The sequence below is a fragment of the Cariama cristata genome, unplaced genomic scaffold (genome assembly GCF_000690535.1).
Source record: "Cariama cristata isolate BGI_N322 unplaced genomic scaffold, ASM69053v1 scaffold6894, whole genome shotgun sequence".
NCBI classification, from domain to species: domain Eukaryota; kingdom Metazoa; phylum Chordata; class Aves; order Cariamiformes; family Cariamidae; genus Cariama; species Cariama cristata.
The window spans coordinates 40,665-53,637 of record NW_009612271.1 but is presented as its reverse complement, the minus strand read 5'-3'; the positions used below and the strand labels follow the sequence as shown (position 1 = coordinate 53,637).

At 38.4% G+C, this 12,973-nt stretch overlaps 1 protein-coding gene across 1 annotated transcript in view; it reads left to right on the top strand.

The window, feature by feature from the left end:
• WDFY3 (WD repeat and FYVE domain containing 3) overlaps positions 1–12,973 on the top strand; it is a gene marked incomplete at its 5' end in the record, with an annotated part of 75,027 nt that overhangs the window by 49,852 nt on the left and 12,202 nt on the right. Inside the window, 13 exons of the mRNA XM_009698546.1 lie at positions 1,883–2,051; positions 2,269–2,432; positions 3,195–3,343; positions 3,615–3,735; positions 4,111–4,196; positions 4,547–4,627; positions 5,163–5,217; positions 5,575–5,694; positions 6,510–6,627; positions 7,685–7,791; positions 8,579–8,732; positions 11,250–11,341; positions 11,676–11,888. Of these exons, the coding sequence (XP_009696848.1) occupies positions 1,883–2,051; positions 2,269–2,432; positions 3,195–3,343; positions 3,615–3,735; positions 4,111–4,196; positions 4,547–4,627; positions 5,163–5,217; positions 5,575–5,694; positions 6,510–6,627; positions 7,685–7,791; positions 8,579–8,732; positions 11,250–11,341; positions 11,676–11,888 (1,629 nt within the window). The remainder of the gene's footprint in view (positions 1–1,882; positions 2,052–2,268; positions 2,433–3,194; positions 3,344–3,614; positions 3,736–4,110; positions 4,197–4,546; positions 4,628–5,162; positions 5,218–5,574; positions 5,695–6,509; positions 6,628–7,684; positions 7,792–8,578; positions 8,733–11,249; positions 11,342–11,675; positions 11,889–12,973) is intronic.

The window sequence follows — 12,973 nt, the reverse complement described above, 5'->3', positions numbered from 1 at the left end:
CAGTTTTTTCTTCTTTTTGGCTTTAATGGGCTGTAACAGGCCTACTTTTGTTAGAACCCAGAGTAGTTTTGTATTAGCCAACTCTTCTAATTTTTACTCTTAATGAAATAGACACATTTGTTCAAAAAATACAAATCCTGCCTTGAAAATTATGGACTTCCTTGGGAAGTGGCTACTCTGCAAGCATTTCAGTATTATGCTGCTTCTCTTTTAATTACATTGCAGTCTTGCCCATCACTAAGTATAATGTGGAATGTGGGTTCACTCATTTAGAATTACATTCAACAATAAACTAGAATACATCTAAACGCAAGTAATTCAGTTATACAGAATATCTAATATAAATTGTTACTATTTTCCTTTGTTCATGTTAGCAGTGCTAGTTAGGATTTAGTTGAACGTAAGTGAGCAAATTAGATCACAGTACCTTAAATTTTTTTATTTTGGGGGCAGTCAATCTGACCTGAAATAATAAATCTCCATGTCACTGATCTTAATCTCTTTGTCATCCCGAGCATCCACTTGTAATAAAGCTAGTTTGATTTTATGGGTCATTTAATTTCCCACTATACTATCCTACAGATCAACAACAACAAAAAAATTTTTAAAATCACATTTTATGTATTTCCAGTTATGACTGCAAAAGTGGACAAGGGAAGATCTTGACTGAAGTGGCAGTGATATTCTACAATTCTACATAATGTAAAGCGTTGTACTGGATTTATAATCATATTTTGTAATTATCCCAAGCTAATTTTGCAATTAATGGAAAATAATGCTACAAACAAACCAAAATTTATTTGTGATGGAGAACTGAACACATTCACAAAGCTTTCTAGAGTTTGAGAGTGGGGTTAAACAGCAGTCAGAGAAGAAAATTTTCAGCCGCAGTATAAAATCAATGGGTTTTCATCCATCCATGTGCATCAATGTGTTTTAATTTCAGAAAAGGCTCTTAGCTCTTTAATACCTCTTTTATCTTTACCTATGTCTTCTATGATCATTCTGACATAGGTATAGTCCTCATTCAGTTCTTACTTCTGTTTCGAATGTTACCTCCATAATCAAGTGAGGAACATAAGAATTAGCCTGTGGTGGGGCATGGAATGCACAAAGGAAAAAATAAAACCAACCAAAAAAACCACACAAAAAAACTCAACAAAACCAACCCCAAACAAAACAAAACCCCCCAAACCAATAAAACACCACACCACCACCATAATGAAATGTATCATAATCTGTTATCATCACCCAAAGGTACAAACGATGCTCGAAGAATTACTTTGGTTAAATGGATACTCTTGTGCCGGTCTCCCACCCACAAGCCATCAGATTCTTTACTAAAAATGAAACAACTGAATTGATGAAGAATTTCTGAGCCTTAAAGCTGGTCCCTGGCTGCTTTTACTTCATATCAAGTTCCACATACCTGTATCTTTCCTTGAGGCGATTTTTTGTTTAAACTATTGCCTAGCGAAGAAGTCAGCTGGCTAACGAGTAAGCTGCGTATGTTGTAGGGAGTAAAGAAAGATGATAAAATGGCCATCTGATCTATCAATCTTAAGCACAAGTATCCCAGCCTTTTGTGACAGTTCATAACATACTGGCCACACTTCTTTTTTTTTTCCCCATGTTGTTAGGTTTACCGGCAGGCATTTCTGCAACCCCCTTATTACCTGAGTGGCCGAATAGCTCCCTTGCAAATTAGCTGACAGGTTAGATTTTCTGAAGAGTGTCTCTTTCTGTGTGGGTCGGTGTATGACTGAGCACGCACAAAATACTTCATGGGCACATGCTGTGCTGCACACAGTATGCCTGAAAGACGTTTGCTGAAGTGAGTGAGGTGTTGATTGACCAAGCAATTTCTTTAATTATCTCTAAGAAACCTGCTCGTTACCGAAGAGCTGTAAGTTATGACAGTAAGGAGTACTACATGCGTCTGGCATCTGGAAACCCTGCAGTCTTTCAGGATGCTATAGAAGAGCATACAGTGGGTGAAACAACTCAGCAGGAGCCAGAACACGGGGAGGACACTATTGCAAGAGTCAAAGGTTAGATCACTTGTTCTGTCCTTGAACTGTTTTCTTGAAATTTATCTGCCTTTATATCTTCTCATGCATTTGCATTAAGATAAGCATGCGGATCCCATAGGACTCCTGTTTTTCTGTCTTAGCACTGGATCAATAATTTCAACATTCAGTAGGTTTTGCAAAGTTAATTTTTTGTGTGTCAGGTTTTTATTTATCTCTCTCTGTTCTTCTTTTCCAGGCCTGGTGAAGCCTCCCCTGAAACGATCTCGCTCTGCTCCTGATGGAGGAGATGATGAGAACCAGGACCAATCGCAGGATCAAATTGTTGAGGGGAGTTCAATTGATGAAGAGGAGAAGACTGACAATACAACTTTGCTTCGACTTCTCGAAGAAGGAGAGAAGGTACTGTGTACTTCAAACACACCAAGCACTTGTGTATTGGAATTTCTCATTACATGTCACAAGCATGAATAAATGACCTAAATACGTTCCCAGATCTACAGCTGAATTTGCTGAATATTTTGTCAGCTTCTTCCTTGAAACCAAATGTGTGCTCTGGAAACCCTGTACTGGAAACATTCTTTCTCGGTCCTTCTGTCTGCTAGGGAAAAAAGAACCTGTCCTGGAATGAAAGCGATGAGCTATCCCATGCTTGGATTATTATTCTGTCAGCTTAATGAGTCCAGACAGAAACTACACATGGAAAATACAAATACTGAACTTGGCAGACTGTCTATAATTAATTGTTCCCTTTGTTAGAATGACAAACCTTGATAACTGGTATTTTATCCCCAAGAACAGTGTTGAATGACCATGCTGCATATTTGGTATTTCAGACTTTGTCTGTCTGAAGTACACCAGTAAATACATTCGTGATCGTAGTCAGGTGGGCTACAGGTTCTAAAATGTGCTCAAGAAGTGTGGTGCAAGTGAGTAAGTTGGTAAATATATAGATCTATGTCATACAGAGGAGACTTTGTTTAATTCCCTTCCCAATTGCTGATGGCAGGTGTTAGAAATATCTCTGATTAAGGGGCAAAACAGCAGAAATTTTGCTGTATCTCCAAGTGATAAAGCAGCATCTGGAACTCATTCTAAGCAAGCAGTGGTCTGAGCCTGAGCTCATTAACCTGCTTTTGCTAAGTGTCTGCTTTTTCGTTACAGATTCAGCATATGTACCGCTGTGCTCGGGTTCAGGGCCTTGACACCAGCGAAGGGCTGCTTCTCTTTGGGAAAGAGCACTTCTATGTCATTGATGGATTTACCATGACAGCCACCAGAGAAATACGGGATATTGAGACACTGCCTCCAAAGTGAGTAGATTAATAGAGTTTCCTCAGTGTTTAATAGCTGAACAAGAAGTATTTAATGAGATTTTTGAGGAGCCAACTCCAAAATAATGTCAGATTCAGAAAGACCTCAGGAGCAGTTTCCTCTGTGCTCACAAATTCCTGAATGTAGTATGGTATATTGTGAAAATCAGCCGTTCTGTAACTGCACTTGCATATGAATTAAAAGAATAATTCTTTTCATATAATGTCTTTTTTAATCACCTCTCTCTTGCCTGTTTATGCTCATTTACAGGATGCATGAGCCAATCATACCTAGGGGAGCAAGGCAAGGTCCAAGTCAACTCAAAAGAACATGCAGCATTTTTGCGTATGAAGATATCAAGGAAGTACATAAAAGGAGATACCTTTTGCAGGTAACTTGGACACCATATTTGGATTGAGGAGCCAACTTTGGAATTTTTTGATGATGCTGCCGTTTTTAAAAAGTAAAATAAATACATCACTGATCAGTATTTGGAAAGTGAAGCTTATTTGCTCTGTTGAAATTGAAGTGCTTAAGTTGGGCATTCTTGTTTGAACATTTGGCTTACCATGGTTTAGTTTCTTGGGTATATTAGTGAATTTCAGTGTTCCAAAAATAAAACATCTGGCTGCACTAAGCAAAGTCTGCTTCGCCATAATTTGGTGTCAGATGTAGTATGGTGTGACTAAACTGGTCTGCGCCTGACCTTCAGAGGTGACGAGCAAGTGTGTTAGTGTTGACATGAGTTTGTCCTCTTTATTTTCAGCCAATTGCAATTGAAGTTTTCTCAGGAGATGGACGGAACTATCTTCTAGCTTTCCAAAAAGGAGTTAGAAACAAAGTTTATCAAAGGTATTGTAAAATAAGTTAGAACATTTAATCTGAATATTTGCAAATAACTGTGTTGAACCATATTTGAGCCAGTGACCTGACAACCAGAAGCAGATTGCAAGATGGGTGTTAGGCAGTGGATAACCTGATAGCAACATAGTGCTGCATGAAAGAACCACTAGGAAGCGGCAACGTCTGCATGCGAAACTTGGAGTACATGTTCAGCAAGAAAAGGATCAGGCCAATTTGGGTTGAAGATGTTACGTAGCTGCTCAAAGTCTGTAACTGTACTAAACGCACTCTATTTCTAAGGAGAAGACATACCGAGGACAGAAACACTAACCTTAATCTCCTTTTAACTGCTGATGCAGGTTTTTGGCTGTGGTGCCATCTCTAACGGACAGTTCAGAGTCAGTGTCTGGGCAGAGACCAAACACCAGCGTAGAGCAAGGGTAGGTGATTCTGTTCCTCACATGCTCTATAGCTCATTAGTTTCAAGTAAATGATGCCTGCATTAAGGTCAGGATTCACTGGAGAGTACTGCAACCTCGCATTACCAAAATAAATAATTAGTGGTGTTGTGCTCCAGTTATTTTAAATATACTAATATCATTGGCAGCATTGGTGTATCATCTTACTAATTAATATATGCTATCAGGATTAATGTTATCGCTATACAGTTACATTTTGAAAGGAATTGGAATGGCAAAGCCATTAGATTTGTCCAAGTTGTTAAAGATTTTTTCCTTATCGGCAGCCTGTTCAATACATTTGTACTTGCACTGAATTGCATAATTAATGTGCATAACTTTAACAGTATGTGTTTAGAAATAAAAAAAGGCACTGCTAAAGCAAAAAGGAACAAAGCCCCGTTTTTCTAGTTGTTACATTTTACAAGTTTTAATCTTAAAACTTTGGGTTGTCGTGTGAAGATGTAACCCAGATCTTACTGCTAAGTCAGAAAATGCACTTCCTTCTTCCCATTAGGTCTGGCTTGCTTAGCACTTTAGTGGGAGAAAAATCTGTTACTCAAAGATGGGAAGTAAGTATGAAAATTTTCGGGGTTTTTTGTATTAAATTCCACATTTTGTAGTGATACGTAATTAATCAGTGCACATAAGTTGCATCCTTTTATTCGAACAGGTGGAGTATACTGCTATAGAAAGTGTATCTCAGCATTTTAGTTTGTAGCATTTTGTGATATCATCCTCAAACAGGAAATGGTTCTGCTGTTGAAAATGCAAGGGGAGGGACTGTTGCAAAAGTAGAGTGAGCGTTGTAATATTAAAGTAAGTTTGGTATGTTTGGGGTGAGCTGAACACTTTGACAGTCTGGCAGTGTAGATGTTTGGTTGTTGTAAAGTGAACACTTTACAGTGCTGTTATCTGTCTTCCTTAAGAGAGGAGAAATCAGTAACTTCCAGTACCTGATGCACTTAAACACTCTGGCGGGCAGATCCTATAATGATCTCATGCAGTACCCTGTCTTTCCCTGGATCCTCGCCGACTATGATTCAGAGGTAAGCAAAATATCTTGTCAGCCTTGTCAGCAATGTTTTATTTGTTGGAGGTTTTGAAAATATTACAGCTGGCTCATACTGCCTTGGTAAAAACCGAGGCTTGTCTTTATCGCCAGTTGTCTGATTTCAACTATTTTGTAATGTTCCTCCCTCTTACCAGTGGGTAGGGTATTAGAGATTCTTGGCTGTCCCATGTGGGCAAGTCCTTACCTGCGCTGATTTTACGGATGTTATTGGACTGTGCACAGGTGAGGGCCGGGATACATAGCTTGTTTTAAGGCAGTTGCCTGTTCTGTGTTGCTGCAGTTCCTGTAAGTCTTTGCATTAGCTTTCTGCTGAATATCCTGAAGGACATTATGCCCACCAAGAAAGCATGCTTCTCCAGAAGACTGTGGTAGGGGCTACTATGAAATGTGGCCCCACGGTGAAGAATTTGCTTTTGAAAAAGATGCAACATTAATGCTTTTGTGGGCAGCCATTGCTACCAGCCAGACCATAACCTAAGATACTGTTAGGGTGCATGTTGAGTATTCCAGAACAGAATCAGGGGGAATTGGGGAACAGGATGAGGGGAGTAGGCCAAAAATTATCTGGAGCCCAGATGTGACTTCAAATGAAAAACATTGAATCTCTTAGATCATACTGAAGGACTGTTTTAAGCACATCCAACATTGCACCTGCTGTGTGTGTAGAAACCAAAGATGACAGCCTTAGGAGGTATGTGGCGTACAATATGGTAATCAGCAGTGTTGAAAGAGTTTGTTTGGCTTTTGGGTTTTTTTTTTATAAAATCGATGTCTGTTTTATTTTTAAAGGAACTGGATCTTACGAATCCCAAGACATTCAGAAACCTGGCCAAGCCCATGGGAGCTCAAACAGAAGACAGGTTAGCCCAGTACAAGAAGCGATACAAAGACTGGGAAGATCCCAATGGTAAGTAATGATACATCCTGCAGGAAGAGCAGAGGGACGTGTGCCTGTCACATGATGGGAAGGAGTCAGGGATTTTAATATTGTGAGTCAAGAGGTCTGGATGTGGAAATGCAGAAATTACCACGTTTTTTAGTGACTCTCCAACAAATTCTAAATTAGAGCAAAGGGGCATTGGTTTTCTTGTGGTATTGTTTGTTTTAAATCCAAATGACAGCTTTTGTTTATATGTAAAAATAAAGGTGAAACAGTTGTGCATTCAGAACAGTTTAACATTGTCTAAAGGCTAGAATGGGCAGGGACGTGAAGCGCACAACCAGCTGTCTCTAATAATACAGTTTGAGTGCTGCTGCAAGAAAGTAAGTTCTACAAAGGAATGGGAGTACTTCTGCATTAGCAGTACTCTAGCTCTTTCATTTCTTACCTTAATGCATGTTTTTTTGCTAAGGAGACAGCATTTTCTTAGCTAAAAAAAAAAATTCAGAAGGAGATGCAATTAAGTTTGGTATTCTTGATTTTAGAGTTTCTTTATATATCGAATATAAAACGTGTTTGGCAAGGCAGCCATTATATGATAATTTCTTCTTGTGTGCTTTTATTGAAGACACAAACCTGTTTAACTACTGCAGTGCTGTTCTGTATCAAACAACAACAGGTGGCAAAGACATTTATTTCTAGAAATGAATGAGTATGTTCAAAATGTATTTATGCAGACCTTTTGCCAGGAAATTAAGAAAGTAAAAGCTGTACAAAACCTGTAGCCAACAATTGAGATGAGTTTCTGCCCAAGCCTTTAATTCCACAGTAACCAAAAATACTAAAACTTTAAAAAAAAAAAAAAAAGTTTCTTCAGCAGAAATCACCATAGCTGTGCTGCAACATTTCAATTACTTAAAATAAAAAATGACTAACCATTCAGTATTGCTCTGCAGAAGCCCATTGAATTAGGGCTGCTGGACTGCAGCCAAAACTCAAGTGGTTAATTTTTTTCCAGTTAGTACTGATTCTGTTACCTAACTGCTTTATTCGTTCTGTGTTTATGATTTTTCATCTTCTGCAGGGGAAACGCCAGCTTATCACTATGGGACCCACTATTCATCAGCCATGATAGTGGCTTCCTACCTTGTCCGGATGGAGCCTTTTACTCAGATTTTCTTAAGGTTACAGGTAAAAATTACGTCACTTCACCTTGTGTTTCTTTCCTGCTGTACGTTTGAGACCTAAGTGAAAAATATGATTAATTGGCTTTGTTTTCATCAAATATGGTAGAAGAAATATTTTTAGCAGAGCTATTACTGCCTGGGAAGTTTTTGATGTTTCTTTGTAAAAGATGTAATGGAATTTTTTTTCTTGTAGTTTGAACATTTTTCTAAACGTATGCAGAACAAAATATCAGCAGACAAAAAACAAAGCAAGTTTTATTGTGAAAAATGTATTTGCTTATCATGCTTTATTTGTCTGTTGAAAGAATCATATGCCAGTTGTTTAGTTCTGTGCTGAAGGTGTTGAAAGATTGTTATTTTAAACCAATATGTCTATCCAAAGAGCCATTTTAGTACTGAGTGTTAAAGTAAACAAATGTTTGCAGAGCCTGGAATTGTTTGCTGGTTTGATGGGTAATGGGGTTTGTAACATTACATGCCAAATATTTTCCTAGACAGAACCCATCAGGCAAAAAGATTTGTTGTGTTTCTCTGGAGGAGACTAAACTGAAATAGGACTAGATGACTGTCATCTTAAAATTCTGTATATCTGTGTCTCAGTGGTTTATGTTTACTGTTATTGTGTACTGAAAAGTAATGCAGCTGTTGAAATCCCTTGCATTAGAGGAAGAAACATGCTACCTTCTATAGTGTCTTTACTGGGCAGAGGATGTTCTGATTTACCTTCTTGGCAAAATCTACTGTGCTGAGAGATACTCTGATGCTGACATGCTTCTCACTCCTTCCTGCAGGGCGGTCACTTTGACCTGGCTGACCGAATGTTTCACAGCGTACGGGAGGCTTGGTATTCAGCATCGAAGCACAATATGGCAGACGTGAAGGAGCTCATCCCAGAGTTCTTCTACCTCCCCGAGTTCCTGCTCAATTCCAACAATTTTGACCTAGGTAGGCATTGATAGCATTGCTACGGGTGCGAGAGCAGTGCCATACAGTCTGTCAATGAGAAAAGTGTCTTGTAATACGGGCAGAAAAAGATTTGTTTAACTGCATGAGAAAATGATAGATGACTTGCACGTTCTGACTTAAAGCACAAGCAGGACTGCACTACTGGTATTTCCTGATACTACATGTTTATTCAGTGTTATATTTGAAAGTTTGAATGATTCAGAACTCGTTGTTTCATCAAGAAGAGTGTAGCAGGAATTCTTATTTCCTCTGTGATACCTCAGATTTATTTTTTCAGATTTATCACACTTGAGATATTTTTCTCAAGCAGTGCATGTTCGTTTTAAGCAGTTGATGCAAAGTTTGTTCTGAGAATTGCTGAGGAAGACATTGACATACCCAAAAAAGATTTTTGTTTGGAGTGGCATATTTTAGTTGATTTTTGGTTTTTTACCAGTTCAAAACACACAGATAATCATGTTTTACTTGAAGTTTCTCTAGTTTGCATTTTTCTCCGTGTAACTTGCTACTCCATGATGGTGTTCACCATATGTTTTGCCTATTTTTTGAAGCTTTGCAAAATTTGTTTGACAGTTCTCACTTTTAGAACTTCCTTTTAAAGTATTCCTAAAGGTCTTGTTCAAATGTGACAGTTAGCTTTTGTGAGCGCAATTATTCTACAGGAGTCAAATTTCACACCTGTTGGCCATAGGAGGTACGTGTTCCTTAGTGTGTGTGTCACTCGTAACACTGGCATTAAACTCTTATGTTCTGAGCTCTGTGCTGTGAATCTAATAGCAATAATAAACATTAATCAAGCTGTAGGTTTTAACGGCCTCAAATCCTTTATTCAAAATGTATTGTCAGAGATTGGAAGCACAACCTTACAGAATAAAAGCAAAACCAAAATAACACCCCGCAAAACCTCTCCCAAGTATATTTCACGCAGAAGGGTATGGCCATTACCAGAAAAATGTTGAAGTCTTGTCCGCTTAGCTCTGTATTTGATAATTTTGAACTGTGACCATCAGAGTCCTAGAAATTCTTCAATGAGCATTTGGAACAACAGTAGAAAAGGTTTTGTTATGAACAACTGTCAAATGTCGTGTGATGCTTTTGATTGAGTTAATTTGTAGCAACCCTGCTCCCCTTCCTCCCAGAAAAAAAGAGAGGAAGATTCAAAGTCTGGTGGCGCAAGCGATGTTTCTGTTGGAGCAATGTACTTGTGTACCCCCGTAAACTTGGAAATTTGTTGGTGTTCCTCTGAGCTAATAGGAAACATGGAATTGTTTCTTGGCAACAAGCAACAAAACAAGAATATAACTGGGAAGTCTTAACAAATACATTTTCTAGTAATCGCAATATGCCACCATTTCATGTTCAGAGCAGGAAGGGGGCTACTGGGACCCAGATAAATGTATGTGGCCAGAGTATGCCCAGGGGAATTGCCAACATCCTTGGGTGTGTAGCCTAGGGGGATACCGGTTAGCTCTTCGCTGTTAGGAAATGAATATTTAGCCTGTACTCCTGTGACGTGAAGCCATTCTCATGGATAAAACAATAATTTCATTCCTTGATACAGAATGTTTGTATTGTGAAGAAAATAAATCCTGGGATGAAATACTGTTCCACCAAGGCTTCTCAGTACAGTTTGCTGTTACACTGTCTCGTACTGGGATTTATTTTCTTCAAAATATACTCAACTGACATGCCATTGCTATATATGTACTAAGCAGATGCCAAATACAGGAGATTATGTCCTCTCTTAAGTTGGGGCTAGCACGTTTATTCCAGTTTTCCTCATAGAATAAGAGCAAGGAAGTCGAAAAGAGGTAAGAAAATGAACCTTGCTGTGCTGATTCCTCTGGGTGCAAACTGGAGAGCTGCTATGGTAACTCTCGGTAGGTATGGTAGATCCCGGTAGCAGGGTTGGCTGCTTAGGTGCGAGCTGAACTGACATACCGAGAGTCTGGTTGTGCAGTGATTGCAGAAGGCTGTTTTACTGGCTATTGTTTTCATTAACTTTCATGCACCACAGCGGGTCTTTCCCATGATGAGGAGAGATGAGCAGAAATTTACTTAAATATAAAAACAAAGACAAAATAATCATGTTCCAAGAGCACTTGTTGGGGTAACATAAAGGTTTTGAGTTCAGACTGTACATTATGAAGTTGTGAAGACTGAGGAGGAGTAGTCTAATCAATGCCTCTCACTAGAAGGGTAATGTTTTGAAGAACTGAAATGCTATCATCATCTTCAGAAGTCTTAGCAAGGAATATTTGAATTCTTCCTCCTGCGAACACTCTTACCTGATCAACTGAGGCAGAATTTTTCATGTTTTATTGCCTGACATTTTAATGTGACATAGTATTTTAAAGACAAGACTGAAATGGCTTGCTTTATAAAGGAAGGGTGTTAGAATTTGATTTTTTTTTTATATATATAATTTGTTTTCACCATTGCTGTTGCAGTGCAGTTTCAATGCTTCTCTCCAAAATTTTTTTTCTTTTTTAATAGGTTGCAAACAAAATGGCACTAAACTTGGTGATGTAATACTCCCCCCATGGGCAAAAGGAGATCCTCGTGAATTTATCAGAGTACATCGGGAGGTAATTTGCATTTTAATAATGACAATATAAAATGTCAGTTGGGACTTCCCACTGCATGTTAATCTAAACTTGATTTGTGCAGTCACCACTACTAGCCAATCCATGAGTTCTGCATTGATGGCTAATTGTTGCAAAGGTCTGTAGAACTGGTGTCTCCTCTCCTTCCTTTTTGGCTAGGGAGTACATTGAGGCAAGATTTGCTGCAATGAAAAGCTTCATCAAAACATAACAAGAATATGTCAAAATATATTCTGCATTTTTTGTTGTGGCAGGTGTAGTAGACTCAATGGATGACTGATACAGCTAGTTTTAATGCATGTCCTTTGAATTTCAGGCTCTGGAATGTGACTTTGTGAGTGCACACCTGCATGAGTGGATTGACTTGATCTTTGGCTATAAACAGCAAGGTCCTGCTGCGGTAGAAGCTGTAAATGTCTTTCACCATCTCTTCTATGAGGGGCAAGTGGACATATATAACATCAATGATCCATTAAAAGAGACAGCTACCATAGGATTCATTAATAACTTTGGACAGATACCAAAGCAGGTATACCCTTTGTAGAATTGCTATTTGCTAGATGACACTCAATTTGAAATGTATTCATATAGAATGGGAAAGTGGTTTAGAAGTGAAACTTCCTGGAAATTTCCATAAATATTCTTCCAGAGATGTGAAATCATCTACGTTTCCATCACAAATGCAACAAAGATCAACTTTGGGCTTTGCTTGTGTGAAGAGAAATGTCTTTTTTTTTTTTTTTTTTCCCCTTTGCACCCTTAACATAAAGGTAAAATTAATTATGGTTCAACTCTAAAAATGAGCATCAAAAAAAAGTAAGTATCTTCCTGCTGCAAAGTCAGAGGGGAGCAGTGAAAGTACAACTTCAAAGTAATGCCTAGTGTTTAGGTATTTCAAGTTATCCTGTTACAAAATAATTTCTATAATAATTTATCCTTTTTTTTTTTAACACGAGTCTCTTGGTGTTCTGCAGGGCTCAGCCACACCTTTTATTTGAAGCATCTGTTGAGAAAAACCTCAAAATTTAAATTAGGAAGATTGACTTTTGTAGGACAGCTGTAGTCAAGGAGTTATATAGACACATTTTTGGTGCAGCTTTATAGTTTGTGTTCTCTTTAAGAGATTACATTAAATTATTAAATGTAATATTAAATCTACAGTTTTACTGTGTAGGTGTTTTGGGTGGTTGAGGGTTTCTTTTTTATTATTATTATTTTAATTAGACGTTTGTTTCAAGGTTTTTTTTTTTTGCTTTTCTAAATGTTATTGGTGAATTTTTCCAATCCTAGATCTGGTGGAAACCACAGACACCTTTAGCAATTCCCTGGGAACCCAACTCAGGTGTTGGGAACTCTACACTTAGTGCAGCACATAATGTTTCAGGACAGCCACAGGATATTTCCTGTGGGGACCCACTAACAGCAGTCTGTCTCCCATTGCTTGGAAGGAAGGCTCAGAATGGCTCGCCTGTCCTCTGTGGCTGCTTTTCTCCTTTTCCTTCCTTGCTCTCTCTCTCAATCTAGATGTGTAGTGGCTGTGGGGTTTTCTCCTCTCAAGTAATAATCAGTCACTGGGTTGTGATGATATTCAGACGTGGCCCAGCTAAAGCCAGA